The sequence below is a fragment of the Sebastes fasciatus genome, chromosome 19, assembly GCF_043250625.1.
Source record: "Sebastes fasciatus isolate fSebFas1 chromosome 19, fSebFas1.pri, whole genome shotgun sequence".
NCBI classification, from domain to species: domain Eukaryota; kingdom Metazoa; phylum Chordata; class Actinopteri; order Perciformes; family Sebastidae; genus Sebastes; species Sebastes fasciatus.
Window position 1 is genome coordinate 17,043,333 of NC_133813.1, and position 16,826 is coordinate 17,060,158.

General features: G+C 40.2%; 1 protein-coding gene across 1 annotated transcript; it reads left to right on the forward strand.

Moving 5' to 3' along the window:
- The first annotated feature begins 5,273 nt into the window (after window positions 1–5,273).
- dusp4 (dual specificity phosphatase 4) lies at window positions 5,274–16,413 on the forward strand. Its single transcript, XM_074618854.1, has 4 exons — window positions 5,274–5,857; window positions 7,646–7,773; window positions 10,436–10,655; window positions 13,402–16,413. The coding sequence occupies exons 1-4, from the start codon at window positions 5,488–5,490 to the stop codon at window positions 13,788–13,790; spliced, it is 1,107 nt and encodes a 368-aa protein (XP_074474955.1). The 5' UTR covers window positions 5,274–5,487; the 3' UTR covers window positions 13,791–16,413.
- The last annotated feature ends 413 nt before the right edge of the window (window positions 16,414–16,826 follow it).

Below are 16,826 nucleotides of genomic sequence, written 5' to 3' on the forward strand. Positions count from 1 at the left end.
TTTATTATCTTTTGTCAACCGTCAACATTTGTTTCCTTAGGTTTTCTAGTTTCATATGATACCAGTATCTTCTCTCTAGCTTTAAGACTGACCCGCTACAACCTCTGAAAGACAAAATAGCGGCCGTCGGATTGTTAAGAGGTTAACAGTTTATAAAGATCAATACTTGACGTCCGTGTATCGATACAATATTGTCACGCAAAATATCGTATACTATGCTGTATCGATTTTTTTTTCCCACCCCTAATCCTGAGAAACTGTGTCACTCACAACGCCTTTGAGTATTTATTATATATTTATTTATTTTCATGCTCTGAGCAGCACAAACAAAATTTACTCAGGGTGGCATGTTTTTTTTTATTTGTGATTTTGGTGAACCAGCCTTTTAATGTGTGAGACACCTGTTGCATATTTTTCATTTTTCTAACTCTGTCCTTTTGATGCACTTGACAAACATGCAAAACAGCACTGACAAAATGTGCATCATCTTTATTATTCAGTCGTGCCGGTGGAAAGGTTAAACTGTTTGTCAGCCGAGAGAATTTGCCTCTGACAGAAAATATGGACCTGCTCCAAACAGAGTAATAACCCCCACCACGCCACTCACTCACTTCCGCTGCTCAACTCTCCCTGCCTCCATCCTTCGCCCCCTTTCCCTCTCTTTTATATTTTTTCCCCTCTGTGTCTTTGCAGCATCTCTCTCTCATCATTTGTCTCTCATATATTCATTCTTCTTTTCCTCTTTCAAACACATAACTCCTTCATCCCCCTCTCTCCTCCTGTGTCGACACACTCGCACAGACCCATGACAAACGACACAAACTCATTCACGAAAATGTTGCGGCACTCAGTCAAGGCTTAACCACTGGATTATGGGATTAGAGAGAGGGACAGATCTAGAACGTACATACACACAGGAATCGCACGCATACACACTCATACAAGTCTGAGTGTGTGTGTGTTGTTGTTTTATGGTGTGCTGATGTTTTAATTATCCTGCCTTGTGGACTGTACTCAATGTATGTATGATTTCCTTTCTAAAACAACAGCAGGCCACTGCACTATTTTTGATTTGTCATAAATATTATATACATACAATACAGTTACATTACATACTCTTCATCTAGAGCTCATTTAAAGGGATAGTTTGACATTTTGAGATATGCACTTGGCTTTCTTGCCGAAAAAATTCTCATGTGTGTGTCAGGATATCTGTTGCTTTCTTGCATGCATTGCACATTATGCTTCTGTGTTGCATGTTTTGCATTATATTAACTTTGCATAATGCTACTAAGCCTAGTCCATATCTTATTGCTCTGTATGCTTAGCTGTTCTTGAAGGGGCTATATGTCCAGGGACCATGTAGGCCTTTGGCTAACTCCACTGCTTTTACATAATTGTTGCATTACTGTAATATGCACCATGCCTGTAAATAAGAAAAACAAAATTGACAACATGATATAGAGCGAAGATGATGAGGGTAAAAAAAAAGAGACAGAGTGAGAGATTAGAGGGAAGGAAATGGAGTAAAAAAGAAGCACGAGAGATATTTGCCAACACTGACGTGTACAAAGCTCATTTACAAAATATCCTCTCTCACTCTGATTCACTGTATTGATGGATGACGGCATGTGGGTGAGGGATGTGAGGGGATAAATGGATGGACAGGGGAGAGCAGAGGGAGGGATGGGATGACATCAGTGCAGAGTCTGTTTCCAGCCAATCCCCTCGCAGCCCCCTGCTTGCTGTCTCCGCCCTCCCACACCTCTCCCTTGTTGCTACGGCAGCAGTGCCATCCCGCCTATGCGAGGCATTGTTTAGGGTTGGTAGTAATGCGGCATGGTGTGTGTGTGTGTGTGTGTATGTTTATATGGGATACTAGAGGCTGCAATCCAGCACAAGTAATCACCTCTTTTTTCTTACTCAATCATCCATCACCTCACCTTCCCTCCTCCCCTTTCCCTCGTCATCCGTCATCTCTTCCTCCACTTCATCCCTGTTGTCGCTGTCTCGTCCTTCCATCTTCCATCTTACCTCTCTGTCTTTACGTTCAAGGTCCTTTCATTCATGATTTATCGCTGCTGCAGCGCCTCTGTCAAGTATTCGCACTCGATACACACATTTACATGCACACTGAATATATGTACTACATATTATACTCCATTTTCTGCACGGAGTCCCTTTTTTTCACTTGGACAATTTGGATATATTGTACAAACTCTGATGCAGAGGCATGCAAATCTACAGACAAATGACAAATTAAAAGAAAAATCTGAATAAATGAGTGGACCAGTGGACAACTCCTGCAGGTCTGAAAAGTGAAGCCAATGCTGAAGTGCCTTAAACTTGCATTCTTTCTAATAGCCAGCAGGGGGCGACTCCTCTGGTTGCAAAAAGAAGTCTGATTGTACAGAAGTAAAAAATGAGCCTACTTTTCACTTGATTTATTACCTCAGTAAACATTGTAAACATGAGTTTATGGTGCCAATCGTTTCAAGTCTTCTTCAATACAGCATGATGTTCCTTTAGTAAATTATGGTCCCATTAAGCCATAGTAAAATAACCGAGTAAAATAAACCATAAAGCAGGATATGCATTAGGGCGTGGCTACCTTGTGATTGACAGGTCGCTACCACGGTGTTGTCCGTGTTTTCGTCTTACAACTTTAACCCTTTCACCAAGTGCTTTCACTTCATCAAAGTTAGTTATAACCTTCTTGGTCGTCTAAAAATGTCTTATTCAACGTTCAGTTGTACTTAGCTCCACCCTCTCGTGTCACTTCTGGTTGCAAATAACCAAGATGACGACGACCAAAAACCAAGATAGCAACAGCCAAAATGCCGAACTCAAGGCTTCACAACGGCAGCCCACAAACCAATGGGTGACGTCACGGTGACTACGTCCACTTCTTAAATACAGTCTACGGAGCGGACAGACAACAAAGGCAGACGTTGCCATACAGTACAGGACATGAGAGGTCACTGAATGGTCTGATGAGAATGGTGTGAATCATACTGTCACCAAATCTCAACCCAGAAACACCTGAGAGAATTTTAACTGATAAGTTAGACAACCATAATTTTCAAAACACCGGATGGGGGAATATATTTTGGAAGGATGGTATGAATCGGTGTCAGGGAGCATTGGAATATCTAAGGTTTTGCCCTTTTTGTCACCCATCTATGCATGCTAACATGTGTGATTTGTCAACAGTATTTTACAGTTATCCTGTAGTTGATAATGTCTGAGACACAAGACACTTCAGTTTTTAAAGGGGCACTCCACCGATTTTGCACATGAAGATCAGTTTACTCATCATGGTCAGTACTACTCAGCCTGTTGTATAAGTGAGCTTATGACCATTCTTTTTAAATCCGTCTCCTGCAACAGATTGAGAACAGATACTGTATCTAAATGTGCTGGAAGAACATCTTCTCATTGCCAGTAACTCCATGTAATATGAATCAAAACAGTTTGTATTATATTGTAAGTGACTGCTTCCTCTTTCATAGAAATACCTACACATTTGTATCGTGTCCATATAACCGTGCAACGTTTCCTCTTTGAGGTTTAGCATTTGCTGACTGTTGAAGACAGTCTTTTTTTTTTTTCCTTTAACCATGTCAGACAGGAACCAGGCCATTCATAGAATATAATTTCAGTTTCAGTTACTGTCATCTGCTAACAAGTGCCATTTCAACATTGCTGTCAGATCACACTTGTATTACATCAGTTACATCTTGTTGAAATATTCATTAAAAATAAATCCGATATACAACATTTCAAGAGTTGAGCATAAAGGCCTGTGAACAAAACAAACAGATTTATATGCCCATCTGCTACTATGTAAACATATACTCTTATATTTTCCCACATAAACCCCATTCATAATAATTCTATCTGAGAATGACACAGTGTTCAAATTATCCGCTTCTTATGTAGTCTGTTTATCTGTCTGTCTCTTTCAGCTTAAGTGTCTGTGCCTATTCTGCAGCCAGTCTGTTTGTGTCAGGGTGTCTGCGTTTTCCTCCTCTCATCTGCTGCCGTGCTGCTCTCTTTCCTCCCGTAACCATGGAAATGGGATCAACATGCAAATACCTGAGAACGCTCACTAAGGCTGTGTGATAGGAGATGCAAATTGCGTTTCCGCTTGTAGGATTACACACCCACACACACACACAGATGCACACTCAGACGTATGCACAGACACACACAAACGTTCTTGTGCGCACGTAAGAACACCCACCAGCAGTCTTGCACATTTGAGTCCAGCACATTATATCACATCCAGACATTATCAATTGGCTATAGTAGGTGAAGTAGTTGCCCTGAACCTTAAATACAAATCAATTCAAATACAGTTTAATTTAGAATTTAATTTTGATTAAAATGCTAATATTTGAAGAGAGTGTGAAATATTCCCATTAAAACAAAGTCCAAAAAATATACCAGATATAAAAATACAAGGAGATTAAGAAAACTGTTAAAACTGAATATAGTGCAGGGTAACAGCTGTGATACACGACAATTAAAAAGTGAATATAGTGCAGACGAGACTGTTAAAACTGAATATAGTGCAGGGTAACAGCTGTGATACACGACAATTAAAAAGTGAATATAGTGCAGACGAGACTGTTAAAACTGAATATAGTGCAGGGTAACTCCAGTAGCTTAGTCAGCTTAGCACTTTGTGCGTTATTATCTGGTGATTCACTTTTATAAAAAAATCATATTTAATAATGCACGTTTAAAGGGACTGTTTGTACCTTTTTACACGTATAAATCTACCGGGTCGGTTTCAGCAGCTTAAATTTAGGGTGATATTGTGGTTTTAGCCGACGTGTGTCGCCTCACTGTTTTGAGCGATGCTCGTTCATGTCTATGTAGAGCGAGCAAGTGCGAGCCCGACGCTGACTTTCGTTGACTTAACGGCCACAGGTGTTGCTGTTAACAAGCATTTCTGAAAGTTACAAACAGTCCCTTTAAAGACTTGAACAAAGACTAAAATATATATATATTTTTTCCCATTTGTGGTTTTTAAGACAGCTCATTTAAAATCCATTTAACCCTTTATATTTCATCATAAGACATTCAAAATGTGGTCATGAGCTGGTTTAAGGCATAGTGCCAAAAACTCCACTGGAGTCTAAATCTCCGTCCCCCATCGCCTCTCTCGTTTCATTGATGTCTGTCTTATTCTTTTTTTCTCTTTATGAATGAACGACAGAGGAGGAAAGGGAAAAGGGGGACGGGGAAACTGGACGCTTTGTGATTGGCCCGCTCTCGGTTTGACGTCACCTCCGCTTTGACGCGATGCACTCATTCACAAAAAGGAAAAAAGAGAAACAATCCTGATCAGGAGGAGGAAACACTCAGAGCTAGGAGACGGAGAAAGAGACAGGCGCAAACAGGAATACACTGCAGGATCTTGAAGCTTGCACAGACAGGAGGAGGTAACCGACACACGCAGCCTCTAATAAACACGACATGGAGGACCTGGGCGAGATGGACTGCCCGGTGGTGAAGCGCTTCTTGAAGGACGACAACGCCAAGTGTCTGCTGCTGGACTGCCGCTCCTTCCTCGCGTACAGCGCCGGACACATCCGCGGAGCCGTCAACGCCCGCTGCAACACCATAGTGCGACGCAGGGCCAAGGGCTCCGTGCTCAGCCTGGACCAGATCCTGGCCGGAGACGAGGAGGTGCGGGTCCGCCTCCGATCCGGGATGTACTCCGCCGTGGTGCTGTACGACGAGAGGACGCCGGACGCAGATACCGTGAAGGAGGACAGCACGCTGACTGTGGTGCTCAACGCAGTGTGCAGGGACTCCTCCGGAACACAGATATACCTGCTCAAAGGTAAGTACATGTGTGCTTCATTGTTATACTCAGCTGCAGCATGAACATACACTCACTATAGTAGCAGCAGGATGGGAAAACACATTTCAGGATTCAGCTCCAAAACGGTCCATTGAAGCATTTAATTTAATGTTTAATTATCTATTATTATTATTATTACTATTATTATTACTATTATTATTATACATATTATAATAATAGAAGTATATTAATGATAACACATGTAATATTTATTTCATTGTTATATTCAGCCTTTAAATGGGGCAGATTATTATTATTATTATTATTAATAATAATAATAATAATAATAATACACTCACTAGTAGCACCAGTATTGCAACACATTTCAGGATTGAGCTCCAAAACGGTCTATTGAAGCATTTAATGTAATGTTAATGATGATTATTATTATTATTATTATTATTATTATTATTATTATTATTATATATTATTATAATAGAAGTATATTAATGATAACATATATCATATTTATTTAATTGTTAAATTCAGCCCTTTAAATGGGGCACCTATAAAAGTAGTCATATATTATGTAATTATTATTATTATTATTATAATTATTTATACTGTTATATCCAAAATGCTTCTAATTGAATACGCCTTTGTATGGTCAAAACATATGAAAACAAAAAATGGAAATAATAATGAAAGTGCACTTACTTGGAAAATTATAATATTCCTGTTAATGTTCATTTTCTATTATTGATGCTTTAAATGGGACAATCAGAGCCAATACTAATAGCTCAACAACCTAATTTCAATGGATAGCCTATGCCACCAGCCTATCTGGGGCATTGCTCATTTCATTTCTCAACCAACACAATTGGTATTATTTCACTGCCTCCATAAATACACTGATTATTGTTTTTTTTGGTAGATGCTCAGTAGCCTATAAACCAGAGATTGATGAAATATCCTCCTAACTGCTCTATTGTTATGCACTGCTGCTGGTGTATTTTTTAATTTTTTTTACAATACACACACTCACTCAGTCACTCTACAGCTACACACATTCACACACAGACCAATGGCCGTGAGCTGAGTGAATGAGGTAATGCCGATGCGTAGAGGCCACATCAAACCAGAGGGACTTACAGGACACACATGATCCTTTCAGAAATGGGTAAATCACCGATGGGTGAAGCTGTAAAAATCTAAAATTGACGCTTGATTTACCCAACCAGACTATATTTAGACTGCAGGGAATTTGCAAAGGCAAAGCTGCTGCAAGCTGTGGCGCATTCTTTTTTTTTTTATGTGTGTGTGTGTGTGTGTTGCATCCTAATGACGTAGACGCCTTGAAGCACAGGAGTGTAGCTTATAAAGATGACATATCCCTGTTAATCTGATGTGATCCCTGAGGTGCAGCGGTCGGTCAGCCTGCAGATGTATATATATAAAAAAAAAAAAGCAAAGGGATGATGAAATTGTTTTCAAATCCACGGTAGTAGACACAGGACAGAGTAGGTCAGGGGTCGGTTTAATAGACTTTATGTCAGGCTCACTGAATGCAGAGGTGCACATCCTGGTGCAGATTGTGCTGCGATGTTAGGTTGCCATGCTTCTTTTGTCCGGATGCATGCGTCTGTAGTGTTTTCTGCACACACAAAAAATGAATCCCTATTTCTGTAATGATCCTGGAGGATCTTAAAGTCCGCCTGTGGTCCCCAGTAGTGATTAAATCCCTCATGTTTTACTATCATATTGTTTCTCGTGTGATAATTTAACACACTATGCATCGTATTTGATCATGATGTTTTTATTTTTCAGGTGGATACGACAGGTTTTTCTCAGAGTACCCGGAGTTTTGTCTAAAGACCAAATCCTTACCGACCCTCACCAGCCAGTCCAGCATCGACTCTGCCTGCTCGTCTTGTGGGACGCCACACCACGACCAGGTAAAAACACCACAAACTCAAACAATACCTCTCAGTATTACATACGACATTCCTGTTTACACCTATGTGTACATATATTACTTCTCATCATGCATATACAGTACATACTACATCTGGTTTACATTCAGTTTTCTCATCTGAAATACTGTCATCAACTAAATATAAAATTTACATTACTATTTTATACTTACTTATGTTTATATTTATTTTTAAACTGCACCATTTTATGCCTTACATTATCATTTTGCGTTTACACTTACTTGTGGGATTTCCCCTGTTATATATATACTATGAGCATTGTTGAAGGAACCAACGATTTTCATTGCCAATGACTGCTTTGCTGGAATTGACATATGACAAATAAGGAAACCTTGATTCACTAGTGTAGTAGATCATGTGTAAGCTGTTACTGAGTGTGTGCAACTGAAAAATGACCACGAATCACTCATAAGTAATTTGGATTTTATTGTCACGTCAGTTAACTAATTGTTTTAGCCTGTTAAAGTCAACTTCAGTTTTGCATATTGACACCGAGAGCTTCCGTGTGCAAACACTTAAATGTTATTTGCTTTGCGACATTACCGTTTGTTCAACCGCATTTCCCCATCCAGGCTGGATGTTCAAAGTATAGTTAGAAACTTGTTTCCATGTGAGGAAAAGCAATGTAGGAAGATTTTCTGAAAATCTACTTTTTTTTGTTTGAGTTAGTTATTTGTCTAATGATAGGCTACACTGGAGGTCAAAGGTCACTATTGATTCACCTCCCCGTCACTTCCTGTGACCCGGGCGGTCTCGTTATGCTGGTCAGCGATCTGCTGCTGTTTGAGCCTGCAGATTTTATGCAACAGTCACATGGGCTTCGGTTTTAATTCCCCCCGGAACGCATGAGGAGAGAGAGACGCAGACAATCCAGCCTCTGTGCGTTTTCTAAGAAAAATGCTTGATAGCCCCGGCCTGCACTGTCGAGTGTTTTTTTGTTGTTATTCAACTAATACTGTAGCTTCCTGTTAGGTTTCGCACTCGCTGTTTTCCTCTCAGCTTCCACTCCTCCCCTCCTCTCCTCACATTACATCTCTTAGCAGTATTGATCATTTCCTGACGCTGTGTCAGTACTGAGGTCGTCAGCGGCAGTGACATAAACAGACAGGGCCCTCGTCAATAAGTCTCACTACCGGTATAGACCGCCAACTGGCTGACCCCTCAGATCCAATGAAAGGGAAAACAATACTTCTCCTCTTTCACTGGAATATGCTTGAGAGAAATGTTTCAAAATAATGTAATGCGTTCAATGGAAATAATTTCTTATTATAATATGCTACAACTTGCACAAATACTAGTGGAACCCCACCCAATGTTTTGTATCAATCATAAAAAAAAACGTTTTTTATCATGAAAGCTTTATGTTTTTCATTATGAAAGGTGACAGCAAGTGTTCTGATGTTGGCTTAGGAATTTAAATGTTATGGCCAATAATTCATATTTTCAAAAAAACAGAAAGGACAAACACGTGTTCACATTTTTTTGTTGCGTAAGATACTTCCTTTTACCAGGAAATGTAACATCACATCCTCAGTAAATGCTATGTGATAAATGTCATTGAGTAGAACTGAGTTTTTGAAGAAATATTGCCGTGGAGCATTTTATTCTCAGAATCACTGTTTTTTTCCACTGATAAAATGTGATCACAGAAAAAGTACAAGGTGTCCTCTATGAAGCATGAGAGAATGGTGCATGTAAATCCCCAACATAAATCTGTTCTACTTACTGATGAGACAAAAAACTATTATTTCCACTATATATGTTATGGCTTGAGGGTATAGATAGATTGACAACGCGTTTCCACTTCCTCCCACTGTACAAAAGTGAAGCCAAAATATCCCTTATACGAGAGCTGCCGTCTTATATCTCGACAACTACATTCATGATCTCGAACGTTAAAGTTACGTCTCCTCGCTCGTACAAAAAAACACTTGAACATACATCAGCGTGATAAGAACTACCTAAAATGACAGAAACGGCTTTGTGAAAAATGTATTTGACGTGTACTTTGACCTATTAGTTTGGCCCATGTCCCATCCACTAACATGAAGGGGGCGGGATTTATGACCTATACTGCAGCCAGCCACCAGGGGGCGATCAAGATGTTTTGGCTTCACTTTTGGGGAGCTGTCATGTCGTCCATTTTTACATACATTCTATGGCTTGAGCATGTAAACATTAATCAGTTCATTAGACACTCGTTGTGTTACCATATGGGGAAATAACTCTGTTTGAAACTAAATTGAATAGCCTATATCAAATGACCCTGCATTAATCACACAGTTAATAAGCTACCCCCCGTCTGGTGAAAGGCGCGGCTAATGTGATTAGCAAAATAATTAAGCGGGGTCACACTTATACTGAAGTCATCTGCCATCTGGCCTTTGCTGCACACGGAGACAGTGAATTCTTTGTCTTATCCTGTAAGCTTGTTTTTCATTTAAGTAAATTCTGTTCACCGTGGCTCTCCAGGTTAGGTCAGGAGATGTTTCTTCATGTAATGACTCGATGTACGAAGACTGACTGAATGAATTATAAACGGAACAGAAAATCGGTCTCTTCGCTGCTGATTTCTAATGAAATAAATGATTAATCCCCACCCTCCCATCTGTCTCTCGTCCAGGGCGGCCCTGTTGAGATCCTCCCGTTCCTCTACCTCGGCAGCGCCCTCCACGCCTCAAAGAAAGAGGTTTTGGACGACAGAGGAATCTCCGCCTTGCTGAACGTGTCCGCCGACTGCCCCAACCACTTCGAGGGGGCGTACCAGTACAAATGCATTCCCGTGGAGGACAACCATAAAGAAGACATCAGCTGCTGGTTCCTGGAGGCTATTGAGTTCATAGGTCAGTGAGTAAGTGTGTGACGTGTGTGTGTGTGGTATGTTAGCAGAACAAATGCATTCCCACGGTGGATAACCACAAATGAAATGAGCTTCCCTCAGGCATGTTTTGTGCTTTATGTGGTTAGTTTTTTACATTTTCGCACCGTTTTTAGGTCATATTGAAAACAGTTAATCTTAGTCAAGTTTGTTTGTTTAGTATGTCTCCTATTAGGGCTGCGACTAACGATTATTTTCGTTGTAGATCAATCTGTTGATTGTTTTTCTCGATTAATCGATTAGTTGTTTGGTCTATAAAATGTCAGAAAATCAGTATCAGTGTTTCCATAACCCAAGATGACGTCCTTAAATGTCTTGTTTTGTCTACAACTATTCAGTTTACTGTCATATAGAAGTAAAGACACCGGAAAATATTCACATTTATGAAGCTTGAATCAGAGATTTTTTACTTTTTTTTCTAAAAGAATTAGGCGATTAATTTAATAGTTGACAGCTACTCGATTAATTGTTGCAGCTCTATCTTCTATAGCATGCCAAAGACCTTTTTTAATATTATTTTTTAATTATCAAATAATGTGCTGATTATTATATCTCATGTCTTGTTTAGTCTAACCCAAAGATATTCAATCTGCTTTAATATAAAACAAAGAAAAGCAGCACATTCTCACATCTGATAAACTGAAACCCATCAAATATTTTGCCTGAAAATGAATAAAAAAAATAATCGATCATCATAATGGATTAATTTTCTTTTGCTTGACTAATGATTTCAGGTCTAGAGATATATTTACTGTAATTAAATATAATATAATATCTTTGTTTTGTGTGGTCAGCTCTCGTTGCTGGGATTTTCCTTTCATGATGCCGGACACACTGTGCATATAGAGCTGGCACATGATGACAAATCAGACATTTATTCATCGGGATCTGTCGACAATTATTATTTCCAAGTAGCCCTTTTATCAAACACGTCAGCAGTGACCGTAAAAAGAAAGAAAATGGCCACCAAAATCGAATCTCATTAATCCATTGCAGAATAAAACAATGTAATACAAGCAAGAAAAGACAGAGGGAAGCATTTGGAATGAGAAAAATATTCCAATAAATCATTTCTGTGGATTTCTCATTTGGGTTTGCATATGTAATATAGGCGATGTGTGTGTTTGCTTTGCATATCCATGCTGTGCGTAGATGTTGTGTGTGTGGTTTTACGTGTTGTGAGTGTATGTTCGTGAGCGTGTACTCTGGTGTGTGTGTGTGTGTGTGTGTGTAGGTGCTGGTATGCGTCATAGTTAGCTGCTGTGGGACCGGAGTCTGACTCATCCACTGTTACCGGGTGAACAGACGCCGTGTGGTGGAGTTACCTGAAATCTGTCTGTTTGTGTATAAAAGAGAGAGAGACAAAATTTAGACAACTGGAAAACAAAGCAAGACGCAAAGAATGAGAGACGGTTACGGGTCGTTGTATCTGTGCATTTTTTAGAGAAATGGCAGTAAATATTCTTCCGATCGTGTGCCAGATAGGTCATGGAGTGAACTGGATTCAAAGCAGTAATTTTATATTCAAACAGCAGCATGGCCAGCAGTAGGGGAAAATTAGATTAAATTAATAAACATGCAAAAACAATTTAAAAAAAAAAAGTCCCTCCATTATCTTCTTCATATTCGGTGCTTCTAATTTCCTGCAGGCCACCACCGATCCATAACATTCAAACTGAGGCTATTGGGGGAAATTGAGTTACTGTAATCAAACTATTACCTCAATCTGGTTATTCACGGTAACAAAGTAATAGCATGCGTCTGAACATACCGAAAGAGGCAGAGACATAAATAGGACAGGGGAGGAAGTGTGAAAGAGGCTGATGACTCAAATATTTTTTGCACTTGCGTGTTTCTGTTAAATGTGATTTGCTGCTTTCTCACTTTGAGGTTAGTTTGACTGCGCAGAGAGGGGAAGGCATGAAGAAATGAAAACAGCTCGAGGCAAAGCTGTACATCTGTTGAGTTTAAAAATACTTAGTGGCTGTAAAAAAAAAAAAATGTATATAGGGTGACAGTTGGTTAAGGTTCGTAGTGTCCACACAGATAAATGATGGAAAACCGTTGATTTAAAATTTAAAAGAAAGCACTGTTTTTCTCAAAAGAGATAAAGAAGGAGCTAAAAATTAGGTTCAGCCCAGAATTAATTTAGCTTTTTAGCAATCATCTTCTCCTTTGCATTTAATGTGAACTGAGATATACATCTTTGAGGCTTGCGTGTCAGTGCTATTTGGCTATTTGTTGCCACCAAGTTCACCTTAACACGATCATCCTCAAATGAACTGCCACAAATATGCTTGGAGCTCTTTGCTTAGAGATGAACTAAACCGGAAAACATTGTCATTGTCCATGACGGAAATTGAGCTTGCGGCAAACCACAATGAAAAAAACAACTCATGGCAACAGAACAAAAACAAGTCTACAGACACGCTAGCGGCTCCGCAAGGTTAACCTTTAGGCACTAGGGCTGTGTATTGGCAAGAATCTGGCAATACGATACAGGGGTTACGATTCAATATATTGCGATACATTGCAATATTGTAATTTTTAAATCTAAATTTAGGAAAGCTGTCATAGTATAAAGAACACACCACTATATGCATAAAATCTGAGTAAAAAAAGAGTTTACTTTTTCGATCAGAACAGTGGATCTGCATTTATATTTATTATCCATGGAAACCTCTAACCTCTGATCCTCCCTCTCTCCTCAGATTCAGTACGAGACAACAGTGGGCGGGTGCTGGTCCATTGTCAAGCAGGCATCTCCCGCTCCGCCACCATCTGCCTGGCCTACCTGATGAAGAGGAAGCGGGTGCGTCTGGACGAAGCCTTTGAGTTTGTACGCCGGCGTCGCAGCATCATCTCCCCCAACTTCAGCTTCATGGGCCAGCTGCTGCAGTTTGAGTCGCAGCTCCTCGCCACGTCGTGCGCCGCCGAAGCGGCCGCCACGGCGAGCCCGTTGCTCGGACCCAAGCCCTCGGCGACCAACACGTCGACGACGGCCACGCCCACCTCTCCGTTCATTTTCAACTTCCCGGTTTCCGTGGTGAACCCCGCCTACCTGCACCACAGCCCGCTCACGACCTCCCCCGGCTGCTGATGGAGAGCCAATTGCAGCCTTCCACCCCCAAATAACTGACTCAGAACAGACTGGGCTGCCATTGGCCGGAAGGGCTGTCAGTCTTACCGACCGCCGCAGTATGTACATGCTTCCAGGGCGGGGAGGTGAGAACGGTGCCTGATTCAAAACTCAAATACTGAAAAAAAAACTTTTGAAGAGTTCAGAAACCAGCCAACGCTCCTTCCATTTTAACACAAGATTTCTTCAAATTGACCAAAAATCAACCGGCTTTCAGAACTTTCGTTTCAGCACACGAGTTTGGACGGAGTGTTGGACTGTTTTTCCTTGAAAAACAAAAACAACAACATGCACAGGGACACAAAAACACTGACAGAGAGGCATGAGCAGCAGCACACACTCTCTCGCTCTGCCTCACTCACACACACACACACACATTCATGACTACCAACTGAATAAGCTCAGTATGAAGACAGGGTCTGTTGCTATGGAGACAACAGGTCTTTAGGAGAGGAGATGGACACAGGAAGGAAGGAGGAATTTTAAGCACACGCTCTTTCCCCTTTGGGTGTCCCTCCTGTTGCCAGACAAAAGAGATGGATGGAGAAAAGAGGGGAGGAGACGGTGATAGAAAGCAGGAGCCTCTTCCGTGACAGGTGCTCCGACCGGAGCTTCCTGTCTTTCATACGTCCTCTTCCTCTCTCTGTCTCTCCCCCCACACCTCTCATCTCCTTTTCATCCTTTTATATTCCTCCCTTCCTCCTCCTCCTCTCATCTCTGCCTCTCATCTTCATCCCCGTCCGCCCCCTCTCCTCTGCTCCTCATCTCCTCACCGAAAGAGGCTAAATGAATAAAATAAGATGCCAAATAAAGGCCGGGGCCTTTGTAAATGAACTAGGGAAACCCCACGGCAGGCCCCTGACACACACACTGTAGGAAACGTCGTCTGCTACATCACAAAAAAAAGGTGCTTTTGGATGAAAGGGCTGAAAGAAAAAGCAGCAATGAGAATACGCCGTCAAAAAAAATTATTGTTTTTGCTAAAAGATTGAGCATGAGACAGCCACTTAAAGGACCATTCTGTTTGTTTTGTACATTTTAACGCATTATAAATAATTGAAAACATTGGCTCCTATAGGATGCTTTGGCAAATAGTATTTTATTTTACTTAAAGGGCTAAAATGTGCATCACCAGCGAATGGTCCTTTTGAAGATGTTTGTGCCCTGTTGATAAAGGTATCCCATGGATTTAGGCGTGCTGCTAGAAAGCCGATTGCTGAATGTTAGTCAGACTTTAAAAAAAAAAAAACTCTGCATTTCAGCAGTGCAGTACAGACTCTATTTCTACAATGTCAAAAGAGCAAACGGTTCATCTCTCACACTCACAGATGGACGCAAACACATAATGAACAGTGAATTCGACCTTTGAAATAGCAATTTTTCAGCTGACAAAAACATATATTTAAAGCAGTGTGTGAACAGATTTCCCAAGCTACGAAGACAAACCTTCCAAACCATGAATAGACACTTAAACATGAAAGTAAAAGAAAGAGAATCAGACACAAATTGCATTTGTGAAGTCTTCTTCGACATCTTGAATATGAGCAAATTGGAGGGCAATATTTTTCTTGCATAATATCCTTGTGGCTAGATTTTCCAACAGGACATTCACACTTCAGGGACCCTTAGTGTTGTTCCTTGTGAGGGGAATCCAGGTTAAAATAAAACACAATCACCTACTGATTTCCCTTTTTTAACTCTATATTGACAAAAAAAGGAATGATGGAGAAAAAAAGAGCTTTGGGCTTTGAGACCCAATAACAGGAAGTTATCCTTTCTAATTCAGTCGATTCTCTTGTTTTTGAAGATTTGTCAACAGCTCTCTCCGTGGCTTTTTGAAGTCTTGCAATACCGTACTTACAACCCACTCAAGGACAACAACAACAGCAGTGACTTTTTATGGCGTCGCACCCGATCATGTCAAATTTTCATAAATGTCACAAATTGAGACAGTGTTTTTTGTATCGCTTCTGCTTTTGACCAGGCTAAGCTTTACACCCTGTGCTAGACATCCAAAGGCACAAAGTCCAACCATGGTTGCTTTTTATACCCGGATCCAGATGTACGCACGACAGGTACACATTAAGCGCACACACACACACACATACACACACACAGGGTTTCAAAGAAAACAAACCTTTTTCCCTGTTTTTTGAAGATTGTCGGCACCTATCTCTGTAGCACTTTGAAGTGATGCAATACTGTATTTATAATTTATGATTGATTTGCACATCATGGTGATGGTAGACCGACTAGACTTTACATAAAGACATTTTGTCCATGTAGAGAGAGAGAGAGAGAGAGAAAAGAGAGGCAATCGGTGAAAAACGCAATACTTTGTACTGTGTGGTAATTGTCTGTCTGTCTGTCAGCCTGTCTGCCTCTCTGTGTTAGTCCATCTGTCTAGACTGTCTCTCTGTCTGGTCAATGCTGTTTACCCATCATGGCAATATCAATCCTCCTCTTGGACATTTATATATTGAAAAAGAAAAACAACTTTCCCTCAATTTTACTGTGGAATGAATGATGTGTGCATTTATTTATTACTGAAGATCCACTGTTGAATAAACAATGTTCTTAATTATTCAGTTGTGCTTTCTTTGTATGGAGTGTGAAAATTAGTAGATATGCAGTATGAATACACACAATTTGATAAAAGGCTATCATATGTAAATTGCAAATAATTATGTAAAAGGTCTTAAGTGAATCATTTAAAAAAAAAATAACCACAGAGCCTTCAGAAAGGTGCTGGATAAAATTTATTTTCCTAAAAAAAATAATATGATGGTGAATTAATAATTTAGATAATTTTGGCAGGTCCAAAATTAATGTTTTGTTTATCTCTGTGGAAGATATCTGACATTTGGTCCCCACTTCTAACAAGGTGTGTCATCTAGTGGCTGAATGTTATCAATAGCACCTTTTAAAACCTACAGTGTGGGTAATGTAGAAAATTAGTACACAGAATTAGAAGTTGAATGACGCAGGTGTTGGGTG

Excerpts from the sequence above, each read along its gene's own strand:
- dusp4 (XM_074618854.1), top strand. The coding sequence starts at position 5,488 with ATGGAGGACCTGGGCGAGATGGACTGCCCGGTGGTGAAGCGCTTCTTG. Across the intron at positions 7,774-10,435 it reads GGACGCCACACCACGACCAG|GGCGGCCCTGTTGAGATCCT; the intron begins GTAAAAACACCA and ends TCTCTCGTCCAG. Across the intron at positions 10,656-13,401 it reads GGAGGCTATTGAGTTCATAG|ATTCAGTACGAGACAACAGT; the intron begins GTCAGTGAGTAA and ends CTCTCTCCTCAG.